The sequence below is a fragment of the Bradysia coprophila genome, unplaced genomic scaffold (genome assembly GCF_014529535.1).
Source record: "Bradysia coprophila strain Holo2 unplaced genomic scaffold, BU_Bcop_v1 contig_232, whole genome shotgun sequence".
Classification (NCBI taxonomy): domain Eukaryota; kingdom Metazoa; phylum Arthropoda; class Insecta; order Diptera; family Sciaridae; genus Bradysia; species Bradysia coprophila.
The window spans coordinates 9,014,849-9,031,213 of NW_023503493.1; the positions used below are offsets into that span (position 1 = coordinate 9,014,849).

The window sequence follows — 16,365 nt, forward strand, 5'->3', positions numbered from 1 at the left end:
TCTGCTGCATAGTAACTGGAATTTCTACTTCACTTCGAATATTGGTTTTTAGGATTCAGGCTTCTCAAGAATTTTTTACTTTTAACAAGGTTATGACATGTCAACATACTTACAAAAGTTGTTGTTACGGCCAGGCGTTTGTACTAAGCTTCTAAGAGCACGGTTGACCCGAGTGAAACGACTGCACGTTGATTAATGTATTTCGTTTATTGGTTCTCAAGTCAACTGGGAGCTTTAAAATTCTAAAAATGTTGGAAAACAGCTGGAATTACAAAATATTCCTAAAATCATACGTGACGCCGCGATTTAACTTACGAATAGTATTTCTTGTGCACGCCTGTCGCAAACTAATTGTCGTTGGTCGTTGTGCAATTCTTCAGTGTAAATTCCTCTTCAAATAATCGCTACGTTACGGTTTTAGAACATAAATTAACCGCACACAATTCACTAGGCAATTTACACTACACAAACGAATTGAGAATAAATTTAAATTCTTTAGGATGAGACGGACTTTACCAAATATCTAAATTGAACGTCTGTTCCGTACAACCTCCAATATGATTCTGTCTTTCCGGTAACATGTCTTTGATACAAACAAAATGATTTTCGTTATAAATTTACATGTGGCAACGATCAATGAATCGTCCACAATTCTTCGTTAAATATTTATTTCTCTCGATTGGCGCGCGTTCGTAACAGTCCCCCCAGTTTCACTGCTATGGAATGCAGTTAAACTCCATCTAATAGGACCGTGCCATCGAGCCATAATTTAAACTTCTTCAACCAACACGCCGATACGACCAATTGCATACACAAATGGTGCAATTACTCTGGTCACAGGCTCGCTCCATTCGCTTTCAGCAATTCGATACGTTGGTTGTGACTCTTCGGCGAATTCGATTGGTTTCCATATTAATTGTAAACATGCGAACAGCTGACGTCTCGCTGATTTCATACTTGATTGATTTTCGTCCAGCTTCCTTAGCAATCTCTTCGTTCGATGATTATTAACGCTGCATTGATGTTTGTCGGTGACCGTGTCTCGTTCTATTTCGCGAACCTCACACTGTTGTCCTTGACCCATCATTCGTCTTAGCGTTAATTCCTTATGATCAGAAATGTTGTTCGTATGACGATCCATTCGTTCATGATATGATAATTGACGCGCATGAAGTTCAACTTCCATCGGATTTGGATTAGTTACAACACCAATGTTGACTGAATATTGATTCGTCTGTTGTTCACTTCTCACCGAAATTTGCCTTGCCTCATTATCATCGTAACGATTTTTCGTTGATCGCATATTCGCCTGATAAATTTCTTGATAATCGGTTGAACTGTTGATTGTTGTCAAATTTGTCAAATGTCCACATGATTTTGATGATCCGTTGGCCTTTGTCGTAATTCTCGTTGAAAAGAAGCGATGAATTACGCTCACATCAAATTTGCTGCGACATTGTTGTCCAATTATTCGTTGCCTGTAGAATTGACGGTGCTCTGCTTTTGCAGTGTGGTTCACATGATTTGCTTGACGTGGCTCTACTGGTGCTCGAATTGATGAATTGCACGCTGAACTCGGTCTGTGCCTATGATGTTCTTTGCTGTTGCATTCTGGTTTCGTTTGCACTTTATTTCGATACCACTGATGCGCTTTTATGTCCTCCACTACGCTTTTGCCAATCCAATGACTGCAATGATTGCCACCTTTCGATGACATTTCAACGTTCGGTTTTTTATTCTGGTTACACAGCACGTTTCGCTTTGTGTGCGGTGTGGATGTGTACATAACCTCAAACTGATGAACGATGATAATGGACGTGATGATTTGTTTCGATTCTAGCCGCTTGTTGCATTGATTGGGCCCACTGGATCCAGGTTCGAATTTTATTATTCAATTTTAAAGTGTTACGGCCAGGCGTTTGTACTAAGCTTCTAAGAGCACGGTTGACCCGAGTGAAACGACTGCACGTTGATTAATGTATTTCGTTTATTGGTTCTCAAGTCAACTGGGAGCTTTAAAATTCTAAAAATGTTGGAAAACAGCTGGAATTACAAAATATTCCTAAAATCATACGTGACGCCGCGATTTAACTTACGAATAGTATTTCTTGTGCACGCCTGTCGCAAACTAATTGTCGTTGGTCGTTGTGCAATTCTTCAGTGTAAATTCCTCTTCAAATAATCGCTACGTTACGGTTTTAGAACATAAATTAACCGCACACAATTCACTAGGCAATTTACACTACACAAACGAATTGAGAATAAATTTAAATTCTTTAGGATGAGACGGACTTTACCAAATATCTAAATTGAACGTCTGTTCCGTACAACCTCCAATATGATTCTGTCTTTCCGGTAACATGTCTTTGATACAAACAAAATGATTTTCGTTATAAATTTACATGTGGCAACGATCAATGAATCGTCCACAATTCTTCGTTAAATATTTATTTCTCTCGATTGGCGCGCGTTCGTAACAGTTGTGATATCAGTCAAAAAACCCTTAAAGGGTAAATGTGACTCAAGTCCTTTATTTTACTTACAAAATCATGCCCGCACGTTAGTAAGCGGGCGTGACGCAAGTCCACTACCAAAAATGTTTTAACAAAATAATTTTGAGGACGGTGGAACATATTTTCAGGAACTTTTTGACTTCTCTCCCTCAACTCCAACGACCCTGAAAGGAATATCTGGAATCTAGGAATCCATTCGAGTTCAATGAGCTATCACCCGTTACTGCAGCTTCAAAATTGGCCGAGATATTGAACTTCGAAATATTGATGTTTGTATAAAAATAAGCAAAATGTCGATTTTTTAGATAACTGAAATCGCCTACGTTGGTTAGTTAGTTCCTATGGAAAAGTGGATCCAGCAACCCCTAAACGTTTCTATAGATTTTCTTAAAATTTTGGTTATAGGCTAATAATGGCCCAAAAATAAGAATGGAAATTCCAAAAGTTGGAAGAAACCCAGCTGGAGCTCCCCAAAGTATCCATACAAATGCCATATAAAAGCCAATTCGAATGTGTGTGTGTGTGTGTTGTATATTTTGTTGATATGGATGGTAATGTAGTGAATGATGTGTGTTGTTTTGGGATGTATTTCTTGTAGGGAATTGTTGGGATCATTCAGTATTAACTTCCACTAAGTCGGTTCCTAAAGTTTGGGATGACAGGTGATTCCTCTGGCACTACCTAACTTCCATCAGATTTTTTGGTGGATTTGGGTTATTTTCGACATGGGTGAGGTGTTCCAAGGTTGGTTCCTAAATTTTGGGATGACAGATGATTCCTCTAGCACTACTTAACTTCCATCGGACTTTTTGATGGATTTGGGTTATATTCGACATTATTGAGGTGTTCCAAGGTTGGTTCCTAAATTTTGGGATGACAGATGATTCCTCTAGCACTAACTAACTTCCATCGAATTTTTTAATGGATTTGAGTTATTTTCGACATGAGTGAGGTGTTCCAAGGTTGGTTCCTAAATTTTGGGATGACACATGAATCCTCTGACACTACCCAACTTTCATCGGATTTTTTCCTAAATTTTGGGATGACAGATGATTCCTCTAGCACTAACTATAACTTCCATCGAATTTTTTAATGGATTTGGGTTATTTTCGACATGAGTGAGGTGTTCCAAGGTTGGTTCCTAAATTTTGGGATGACACATGAATCCTCTGGCACTACCCAACTTCCATCGGATTTTTTAATGGATTTGGGTTATATTCGACATGAGTGAGATGTCCCAAAAAAATTGTGGCCCAAAACCCTTAAAGGGTAGATGTGACGCAAGTCCTTTATCTTACTTTATCTTAACTGATATCTCTGAGGGTGACGTGTTGTGGGCCGTACGCAAAGCGGTGCTAAGTGATTGCAACTTTCTCATTATACCCTAAAGTGACATACGTTCGATACATACACTGGCCCTAGGTCTTCCTTCTCAAATGCCTCTTTTCTTCGGAAACCTTTCATCAATTAAAAATGTAACACCAGGCGCGATGCTTGTGAGAAAATGAGCACACGTTAATATTGCCAAACACAAAAATTTGAACATGTAAATCATTCGATGTGTCAGCAAGTGAGGTATTAAAAATAATCAAAAAAAAGTAAATTTTAAATCAACACAAAATTGAACCGCAACTTTATACTCCCAAATAACCGCGCTCTTGACGCTATTTCTCAATCGACTAAAATTATTTCTTTTTTTTTCATCGACCGCACATCTACATCATTACACACAATTGAAAAATTGAAAATAGAAACGAAGAAGAAGAAAAAATCCCATTCAAGAAAATATACAAAGAATTTTATGTAAATTGTAGAGATCGTCTCTTCGAAGCTATTAAGTTGAAAGAGAGAGTACAGCTCTGTTTACACACATACAGCATATAGTAGCAAAAAAAAGAAATAATTTCCGATCTAAGCGGGCACCATGGCGCATTAATTAGTTTTAATTAGAATAGCAGAGCATCTACATCAATCCTTTTATTTATTTTTTTCGCTACCAAACGTGCCGTGCCATAAAATATTCGTTCCGCCAATGGAAATTGTGTATAAAATAACTAGCCGCCTTTCCTATAATACTCTTTTCAAAATGTCAATATCGCTTCCAATGATGTTATTCAACCGTGAAAAAGGCCAATTACAACTCAATCAATCAGGATAACTGCCGCGACGTTTAGCATTAATTTGTTGTGTTATCAACATTCAACAAATAGATATTATAGAGGGAAAAAAGCGTTCCCATTATCGTTAACATTATGAGCATAAAAGTGTGTGTCCGGTTTTAGTTTCACTTCGAACCGGAATGTGAGTGTCTCTAACCAGTTAGATATTAATAAGACGAAGTGTTTACTTACACGGGGATATAGATAAAGCTCTCGGGGTTTTTTTTTTGTCTTGGTCGGTAATAACAGGAATATGAGACATTTAATTGTCGGTCATAAAGAAAACAATAATTGCTTTTGTACGACTCGGGATATGCGGCGTATAGGAGAAAAATATGTTGCTTAATGTCGTAAAAACAGAAATAAAAATTTGGAGAAAACTTTTTCCGGGTTGAATAAATATGTTGTGTTTGTTGAGCAGTTGATACTAACGTTATATCACCGTAATACGCCCTATAGTGACTACGTGATTTCTTTTACGAAATATCTTTCTTTTTTCTGGTGTGTGTTAACAGAAACTGTTTATATTATCTGAACGCAGTGGTGTTTATATGAGCGATATAAAAGTGTCCTTTTTGTACGCGAACGTTATCTTTAATATTTTCTGTTTCGGCATTTTAAAGTGGATGTATCCAACAAAATCGACCGTGTGAACAAACTAGTCGTCGGAATATTACAAAATTCAATAATCACACGAAGAAGCCTTCAAAGTTAGAATCTCTTTCCGTCTTCCGGACAAATTGAAGGTAATTTTTAGAAATTATGCTTTCAATGTTAGAAGACTTAACGGTTTTTCAGAATAGCAAAACTTTTCTCGTCGTCTAAGTTCCGGAATTTACTTTGACGCTTTTATTCGGCATAGCAATGGCTTTTTGCATTAGACAATCATCAAGTTTTTGGGTTAAGGGTTGAAGTTTTAATGTATTTTTGGGAAAAGTTTTAAAGTTAAAGGTTCGTTCAGTGTTGTTGTAATAAAATCGAAGTTGTTTTTGGCTGACATGAGCTTATACTTATCATCGACGGAAATCGTGGGAAATGCCACACTATACTCTCTTTGATAATTAAATTTGAATTTTTAAAATCAAATTGCAATTTGTGGAACTTTGACGTTTTAAAAAATAGAATTTTTCGTCACAAGTGACGAAAAGTAGAATTTTTCAGGACTAGTCTTAAGCTTGTCCTAACGAGGCGAAGCCGAGTAGGACAACCTTAAGATGTGTCCAGAAAAAATTCTGCTTTCGTCACGAGTCACGAACTACGTTTTCTGTGCCGTAAGGATCATAATGAGACGAAAAACAAAACAAAAACATTGCAACAATTTGAGCTTTTCTTAGCAATTACTTTTCGATCGTAGGTGCAGTGATGAAATACGTCGAATTATGATCCTAAGGCACAGAAAAGGAAATTTTTGTAAAGCTCATGCGTGAAGCGCCCGCTTTCTTCTGACTCCATTTCCTCCTGATGAGAGTGCGTACTTTTCGATGAACCTTTACATCCTTAAGTCATAAGGAATAATAAGAATATGTGGGAAGACCAGCTGATTCATGCGTTACAAAATAGATTGACGCTGACTGTTATCGTAGAACTGGAATTTGTTGTACAGATTTTTGACTAGTAACTTTCCCCTGACTTATGAAAATAGTAATGTCTCTGGATTCCAGAGTGTGGAATAAATCTGCTCGCTGCGATGTCATTTCTATGTTTTGTGAAATTTTGTTTCAAATTAAAATCGACTGTTGCAAATAGCACAAAAATGTTTGGCTAGTTTTTGATGGTTTAATTTTCTTGTAATATTAGTGAGTGCTCTCACTACGAATTTCGCTAATAATTTATGGTTTTTGGTTCGGTTTCGCATTTTTTTTCTCTATATTTTCAAACATAATTTTATTTATAAACGGGTGATGTTATGCACATCATTGTTTTCAATTCAGAATTCTAATTTTATCGAAAATTGACCGATATATTAGTACGTAGACGTTAAAGTGGTTTCAACAATTTATATATTCGAAAAAAAAAACGCCATGTGTGTTAAAATAGTCGTCCTGACGTCACACACACACATTTCTTTCATTTTTTATTTATTTGAGAAGATCTTTTTTTGTGTTTCGAATTTATTTTCATGTAACGAGTATATGGTTTATGAGAAGACACGTTACGCGTAATTGAAAAATTCGTTTTATATTAGATATGCGTGAGCTGGCGTTAATGTCGTGGAAGCATAAAAAAACATGTGTTTTCCGAACGTTATTTTCACAGAGAGAAAATTATCTAGATATGAAAACACGAAACGGAAAAAGATAGAAAATGTATAATTGAGATATCCTTGAGTTTCGTGTTAGCTTTTCATAAACATTTCCGAGCATAACTTAACGGAATTTTAGTACTCCATGGACTGTAATACGTAAAAAGAAAACATTTATATTGCAAATTGTGGGTTGAACGCTGAATCCATTATACAATAGAACCGAAATATCTTTATTGAAGAAATAAAAAGAAAATCAGAAGCAATTTTATGCTTGACCGAATTTAAAGCTCACATTTTTTTAGTTGGTTCGAGTATAGGTCATTCAATATCAGCGAAATGTTTTATGCATGGACTTACATCAAGCTACAGATTTTGAAGTTGGTCCATTCCTCATAAAAAATGATTTTTCATTTCAATTTTCATATTTCCTCCTTCTTAAAGATGTGACGATCTAAAAACACACAGAACCATTTCGTACATGATGTGTGTACGCAGTCATGTGTTATTGAGAAATCTCTTGGGACACAAATTACTTCAGTAAAAAGAACAGAAAAGCGATTTTGTCAATCTCCTCTCAAACCAAAAAAAAAGAATTTCAAATAACGAAAAAGTTGATGTCAAGCTACTGTATTTTTGCCTTCGATAAGCGAAAACGTATAACGAACAATAAAGTATTCTTGGAACTTGGAACCACTTTTATTGTTCCAATTCCTACCTCGTACTGAACTTAAACTGTCCTCCATTCATATTGATTGAGATGTCGAAAAGAAAATAAATTGCACAAAATCATAACGAACCACACAGAGCAATTTCAGTGACTACTGTCTTCCATTTCTTTTCAATTTCTGTCGGATTTTCAATATTTTACGATCTACCGAATTTATCGAAATAAAAATATTGCCAACAATAAAGTGTATTGTATAGACATATGGCGTGGCATCCGAAAAAATATTCGTTTTTATCGATATTTCTATTTTATTAGTTGGGAAAGGGTTCCGTCAGGAACAAAGCAAAATCAGACTAAAAATCGTTTAAGTTTTTTTGATGGCTCAACAAGATAACACATCGACTACAGCTAACAAAACTAACTTAGAACATTTTAACCTTGTTCACACCTTCCACTTACATACATTAAACTTTCTTTAAGAAGTACTAGATTTTAAATTTATTCAGAGCAATACGCACATTACACCAAAGTAAATAAATTATGGAAGTTAGTGAAGATCCGCAAAAACCTACTGAAGCCAAGTTTCGACCTTCAGTTCTTACATACTTTGAACCACATTAGTTCAATCTAGTACTTCAAAGCACATATGAAATAGATAAAAATGAACAGAAAAATCAACCCAGTAAAGCGAAGTTAACTTGTTGACTTTTATTTGATCTGTTCGCTTACCAGCTTTTTACGGCCGATAACAAGTGCAGTCATGATCAACGGCCTAACGTGACTTTCAAATCACGCCTAAAAGTATGCAACTATTGTGAAGATTAAGTGATCGCTATAATCGCTATAAAAATCCATGGATTTGTCTAACACGGTAACGAACCCTGATCATTTTGGGTTAAACATAAGCACTGAGCCATCCTGTCAGTATAAATACCTTTGATCTAATTTTTAATTTAGAAATTTCTCTGTAGTGTATCGTCTTACCACCACAACTGCTTCATTAAGTCTTCAACATGATCTCATAAACTGCCGTAGAATTACTTTCCAAAACTCCAAAGCATAAACGAAACATTAATTAGCCTCCTCCAATATCAGAGAAACTAATAATTGTCCACATAGATCCCATGTCCAAAGCACATTATTTATCTACCGTCCATTCCAACCATGACCCTGCGGCCATATAACCTCACACGACAAAATGTCGCTCGTTTTATACACTTGACGCAACCAATCTGGTTATAAATCCAGACCGAATGTAACCTATACCATCAACTCACATTGTGTTACATTGCCAAGATCACCTGCACATTAAATATTTTATTAAAATCAAACATCTTCAGGACAATTCATCCCATGTATAACATAAATTTTAAATTTTCAATTATATCCAGAAGAGAACGTATCATATCCTATTTCATACCGTATGCTTTCCAAAACACCACCATCCAATGTTCATGGCTTTAATGCTAAAAAAACAATGTAAACTTTGTCGCATTATTTGTCTGTCTCACCGGTGACACTGGTATATACATATTTATATGTGTACATATTCTTCCTCGTTATGTTCAAAAATTGAACTCCATTTGTGTTGGACTGAAATGGTTTTTTGGTGTTTTGAGTGCTGTTCCAGGTTATATTGTTTTATGTCTATTTATGATGATAACATGAAAACACAGTACGTTTTTCTGTAACACGGCGTATGATGAAATTACATTTAATAATTTACGAGGGCATTTGTGAAGCAAATAATGTCTGGTTCCATCAAAAATCTTTTCTTGAAAATAATTTATTTTTTTGAAGACAATGTTACTGAGTTAAACTGATGCTCCACTAAACTTTCTCTTCAGGGCCGAATTAGCTCGAAGAATCCTCTCGGGGACTACATACAATTCTTTTGTAAAAAAATCCCAAAATTTAAAATTTTCATCAAAAAATGCCCTTCAAGAATTGACCGAATCCACAGCCAGTTCGGGATTGGTTCTCTTCCACAAATAAATTTTCTTTGAATTAACCTGCAAGGTATTTGACCTTTTATAATTATCTGTTATTAACAACAACGTCAACAACGAATGATGATCTCTAGTTAGGGTTGAAGTACAAGATTTGATATCGAACATTAGGCGATAACTATAATACGTTAATAAGCATTAGATTGAATTGCTTTGTGGCTACACAGTTAAAAAAAGGCTTAATTCGTGCGCAACTATGCAACCTTTTTAGAAGTCCACAATCCACCGTTATTGAGTAGATTTGAATGAAATCCACTGACGAAGCATCATTTTGGTCGAATTTCATCCGAAACAACCAATTACAACAATAAATAATCTATTTTCGGCGCTTCACTTAAAACATTGTAATCACAGGAACGCGCACATATTTCGTTGCATTTCCGGATATTTACACAAAGCTATTGTAGTGTTTATCCATCCAGTGTGAGATCATCGTGATGATGCTTTCTATTTTTGAACCAAAAATTCGATGAACGATTCTCGAATGCTAAACAAGCGATAAATAAACTCATTTTCCATTTTACTCTCCGAATGCATTGTGTTTGTGAAATAATAAATTGGTTTTAATGGGGATAATACCACGCATCATATGCATTGTACACCACAGACGCAGGCCAGCATCCAACGATATAATTTCTATTGTAGTTTCAATAACAAGATTTTCATTTTCTAATTTTAATTGGATGAGTGGATAATGTTGAATGAATAGCGTGATGGGATGATAATGTTATTGGACAAATTAAATTCAGGGCATTTTGCAAGGGCATGTAAAAGACGGAGAAAAAGGGGAAAAAACTAGAAAACTTGGTGAAATATGTACTCGATAATGGTACCTATTGCCTAACACCCCAAAAAAATTAATCGGAGTTAATTATACGAAAAATCGTATGTCTTGAGCCTTGACCCATACATCAACACTGTTGAATCAACAGCTCATTTTTACCTAAACAAAATGGCCTAACCAATGGATGTTTCGTCAGATGCAACTTGAATCTTCCTTGAACAAACTGGCCTAACAATTGGGTGTTTGGACAAGTGGGTGCAAATAGTGTATATGATGAGGTGCACTCGGGTGTAAGTAGTATATAGTAAACCATACCCTACCTAGTACCGAGTCGTAATTTGTGCTTTTATATTTTTCTGAGGAATTGTGTCAGGATCTTGTTTCCTAGCCAAAAAAAAATCCCATCTTCCAATTCTACAACCATTAGCAAACACAGCCACATGAAGTATTACGTAATTTAAACGGAAAATTTCGTATAAACCTCAATTGGACTAAATTTCAATCTAAATATTACACTCACATCAATATTCTCCCTTCAACTACCGCAGTTTCAATCATAAACAAATGTTTACAGAAAAATGCTTCAGCACACTAACCTCCCATAATACGAGTAAACGATCAAGAGGAAAAAAAATAAATGAAAAAAATGTGAAATGTGGAAATGATAATAAAGAACGAAGAAAATTCGAACTTTACTTTTAGAAGTGAAAATGAAAAAAAAAAAGTTTTTTTTTTATGGAAACGAGAGAAATAAGCAGATGTTGATGTTAATGAAAAACACAACACATTAGAATTTCAGACAAAATTTTATCTTAATTTTGATGATTACATCATGCTTTTAAAAACGCGAGCAAAAGAATTTGTCTGACACGTTGATATTTCAAATAGAATTTATAGCACGAACAGGTATACGGGCTTCTTTTGGCACAATTTTGTTTTCATTGAGAAAGGGAATTTTCACATTTCGAAAGCATTTTCTCACAGGTTTTTACGGTAGCAAACGATTTCAGTTTATAGACCGAAATTGTTCATTTTAATTGTTGAACTTTCGGGTACATTTTCCTTGTTCCAAGGTTTTTAAATTTTTACACTTTTTCCAAAAACATTTAGTTTTCAGGAAATGTTGAGGAAAAGTTAGGAGATCTATGAAAAATGGAAAACGTTTTCCCAAAAATACTCCCCGTAGCTCATCAAAAACACATAGAACGTCTACGTCGTAGGTACCATACGAGTACCAAACTCTCACACAAATAACATTAAGTTTTATAGGTTGTGTTTTATGTTGTTCTTAAGAGAAGTTCCTAGAATAAAAAGTAGGAAAAAGAAACGAAAATGCGATCAACTTTTGAGAACTACTTGTGAGTCGTGTCCTCAACATCAAGCTTTATATATCATCGTTCTGATGTCCTCAAAATATATATATCGTTGAGTGGATGGCATTTACTCTCAAGCATAATTTATCGCTTCAGTTTGATAAATATTGAATGATATCAAAGCTAAGGAATGAAATTTTATGTGGGTCTGTATGTGAATACGAAAACCTACTCGAGTTGACGGCACAAAGAATCGTTGGATTCAATTAAATATTAAAGTTAAAGAATTTTTATCAATCAAAAACTTAAAAGTGGAGGCTAAATCACGGAGAAAAATTTGGTCGTAAAGTGTTGTTGGCAATTTCGTAAATCAACAGTGATTAATGTTTTAAGAGCACCTGAGTTGGTTGCTTCTTTGCTTTATTTTCAACTACTGAAAATGACAAAAGAATCACCAATAACCCAGTCATTGGACGAGGCTTATTATCTTCTTTCGAATGAGAATAAAAAACAATAGTTAATGTTTTCCCCTGATTCTCCTGAATCAGGCCAGTTTCCATGGTTCTGGATAAATAGAGTAGGGTAATTTTTGTTAAGAATAGAAGCCACTCCATGGGTGGAATTTGTGTCAGGTACAGGTACAAATTTAGGATTAATAAAAGAATCACCTAGTTTCAAGATACGGTACTTTTAGGCACGTGTGCAACGCAAGTCAATAATATAAGATTATGCACCTCTTACCAAAATTGTTATCGAGACGCGTGGGCATTGTTGGTCGAGCCGAAGACGAGAACTGTAATGACCACACGTCAAGATAACAATTTTGGCAAGAGGTGCATACACTTTTTTATCAACCGAGAACATATACCGAGATAAACGAAACTGCTCTAGTGGGATAAATTGGAAATTATTGTTCTAGGCAGATAATAGTACATTTTCTACCTTGGTGTATATTTCGAGAATAACTTCGTATGTACAATTGTATATAACGAGCGCCAGCGAGTGTATATACAATTGTACATAAGAAGTTATTCTCGAAATATACACCAAGGTAGAACAATGTTTTATCTCCTGCAAGCTGATATTTCATACATTAGCGAAATAACCACAAAAATTTGGATTTAAAATTAATTAATTAAGCATTGTGTTTTAAAACGCATTCACAACCAAAAAAAAAACATCATACAGAGAATCCTTTATTTACTTACTCACACACCTCAACATTTCGTTCAAATCACATCATTCCGACTACTCTGATTATTTGATCGATGTAGAAGTGACTAACGAACCACTACCGACACCAATTGCATCGCGTTGTGATTTGTTGGCGTAGTGGTCAGCATGTTTGGTTGATATGCTGCTGGTCCCGTGTTCGCTTCCGTCCTTTTGCGTTTTTTTTTTTCAAATATGTAGATGGAAAGTAAATTTACCCTAGGTGGGTTATGTGTGAATTATCCAATCGTATAGGCTGTGGTTATGTATGTGTTTGTGTTTATATGCAGAAACGCGTAATGTATGAAATATCAGCTTGCAGGAGATAAAGGGATAAAGGGAATTGCATTCGCGGTGTGATTCCCCGAAAAATTACTTATCTAGAGCGCTAATTCATACATTAATAGGCTGCTGTCAAAACAGTCATATGTTGTTGTCTCGTTTTCGCTCATGCAATAAAGCACTGTATTTCATATGTAGTAGGATTCTCGCTGTCGCTCGAGGATTCTACTCCATATGAAATAAAGTACTATTACGTGTGCGCTTCTCATAAGTGCATTCTAGTAAAGATAAAAACTATAAACAAACCAACGTTCAATTGTTGAGACTCGACCGTCTACAGTTTGATCAAATCGTAGGTAAATTAGAATTAGAACGAAATGTCGGTAAAACACCTACAATCATCGGTGGAGCAGACAAATCGTCATCAAAGTAGATAAAAACAATGTTGCATTTAAGGAGGTTACACTGACCGCTTGGGCAATTGTAGGAAAAAATCTACTGAACTGCAATTTTCCTATAAAACTGTAGCACAGTTTTAGTTCAGTTGAAATTTTGTCTTGAAATGCAGTTTGAATTACCGACTGCTGCCATGTTTTTCTTCCTTTTTTTGTGGTACGGCAGTAAAATAATGGCGATCGACGTAACCTTCTCATATGCAACCTTGGATAAAATAGAAGCCAACGCCATCTATGTATCATCAGTTTGAGGTAAATAAGAGTAATTTACAACCAGTCTCTGTGTGAATGAATAATATTCATTGAATATGCGTCTAGTTTCTAGTTGTACATACCACCAAAAAAGTCATGCCAAAACGCAAGCCAATGCTTTAATCTCAAATAAACATCAGGCCAAATTTGTTTAGGCCAAATGATTTTACTCTACACACACAACGAGGTAAACTCTCGAAACTAAAAACGATTTTCTTTTCAATAAATTTCAGTTGATGATCGTCGTCGTGCTGGTGCAGGACGTCGTGAAGATCCTCGTCGACACACATTGGGCAACGACATGTTGGGCTACGGCCAAGGTCAACTGCCACCGCAGCGTGCAATGGATCTCGAGGTAAAACGACATTAATTTCATAAGCAAAGAAAATATTTCTTTCGAAAACCGAAGTAATGAGAGAATGGCAACCTTGCACATGCAATTAGAAATAATTCTCCTTTTCGTCATTATTTTTCAGGAAAATGATGAGTGAAAAGTCATTTAAAAACAAACTTTATTACAGTAGCACACTATACTAAATAGAGTTTCGTCTTTTTAAAAGTTTTCTGCCTACGCTGTCAACGACCGTATGCATGAATTGTAACGTTCACGTGTGGAGGAAAATCTTCAAAAAGATGAAACTTAAATCGTGTAGAGTCGTTGCCTTACCAAACGTTTCTTCGTTTGGGTAACGGTTAAAATTGTCTCTACTTCAAAAGTGAACTTGCTGTTGTTCCTCTCATTAATATTGCGTTTAAGCCAGACACTTTTTACCTGCTCTTGAATAATGTTAAGTTCAGAATAAACAAGGAAAAAGTTTTAATGCAAAACAAAATATTGACGGTGGAACGCACCTGTTGTTGTAACGCTTATTATCATATCAGCTTCATTAAATAAAATATCATGTGCAAGGTTGTTAAGATTATTTTTAACTTTAATTACCACCAGACTATAAGCTAGTTAATTGGTTCTAAGTACTAAAATTCTTTAATGTATAACTCCTCGTAAACAAAGTTTAGTTTCAAAGTGATTTTATTTTTCGTTCATGTTAATTTTATGTACTGTTTTCATTTACTTTTCCTTTCGTGGTGGAGTGGTAATATCTTGGTGCCGACTAATTTTCCAATTAATTCGAAATCATTATTTCTTCAATCAATTCAGATATTGTAACAGCAACGTTTAGACCGACGGAATTAATAATTTTGAAATATTATCACGTGTCGGTGTTAAATTCCTTCCTTTTTGCATAATGCTTCCAATTGCGAGACCGTGACACAAGTCTCAGGTGACTAAAAATGTATGGTCATTTACATAACAAGGGATAAAAAGTCGAGAAGTCCAGGTAACATTTTGTGATCCGAGACGATACCGAGTTTAATAAACACACTAAAACGTGAGTTTTCACTATCATTCCTAGTTTTGTGATGGATTTTACATGTTAAGGGCGTCGAAAGTTCATGAAAAGATGAATAGAACTATTTTCGATCCACGAGCATGTAAACAGATTCTGTCGAAGGCAGTCATTTCTCTACAATTTCACCACGGCTTCAAATTAATGTTTTATTGTATACTGACATAACATCTGTTATTGACAACGGTGATAAAAGTAACTTCTCATCAAAATATCATTTTCTATTAAGAAAAAATCTGTGGTAGAACAAATGAAGTAAAAGATTTCGTATCAGACACACGGAGCTTTTCGAACAAAAGTAGTAAAAGATCTTACCAATTGTTTTGTAAACTGATATACAGAGACATGCGTCACATTTAACTCTTTTTTGGGAGTTTTTGGTCACTATAATCGTAACGACCCACAATTACATAAACCGTTAAAAACTCGTGGTAATTGTGTAATCTTTCAAATTATTGTCATTGAAACCTTACAGAATTTCACAGAACACAGTCGTGAGCTTTTCGACTTGTCAAACTGACAAAGCTCTGCGTAAAATTGAAGCAAAATTGAATGAAAAACACCTAGAAGTAACCAGTAACATCTGCTGTCACTGTAGGACATGGCACAGATCCGTAATTCTATTACAAAGAATTTGAACACATTTTCCAATGTCTTTGTAATCAATGTACGTAACATTCTTAGCGTATCCAGCGCGTATTTGGTTTTGAAAGACAGTTAATGTCAACCGGGATCATATCGATATTTGCTGTTTTACCAGCTGGTCCACTCATACAAACACATCACTTATGATTACATGGACTTAGTAGTCACCAGCACGGAACGTATACACACACATATAAGTAGTGTCTTTGTATGTTATTAAGCTGGTAAGACAGCTGATGTAACTTTCGATGTAAATTTCGTTGACATTAACAGTATTTTGATTTGGCGGAAAATTTGAAATTTTTTGATGGAAATTTCTAATTGTTCACCGAATGGCAATAAGTAGCAATGGAAGTATTATCAGCACAAATAAACGGATGCTTAACTGCGTACATAGAATAATAAAGACTAGAAAAATGA

At 35.3% G+C, this 16,365-nt stretch overlaps 1 protein-coding gene across 16 annotated transcripts in view; it reads left to right on the forward strand.

Moving 5' to 3' along the window:
- The window catches only part of LOC119076436 (coiled-coil domain-containing protein AGAP005037), a 170,102-nt gene that overhangs the window by 103,056 nt on the left and 50,681 nt on the right, over positions 1-16,365 (forward strand). For all 16 annotated transcript variants that reach the window (XM_037183196.1, XM_037183188.1, XM_037183186.1 and 13 more), the window contains one exon: positions 14,125-14,246. In XM_037183196.1, the coding sequence (XP_037039091.1) occupies positions 14,125-14,246 (122 nt within the window). The remainder of the gene's footprint in view (positions 1-14,124; positions 14,247-16,365) is intronic.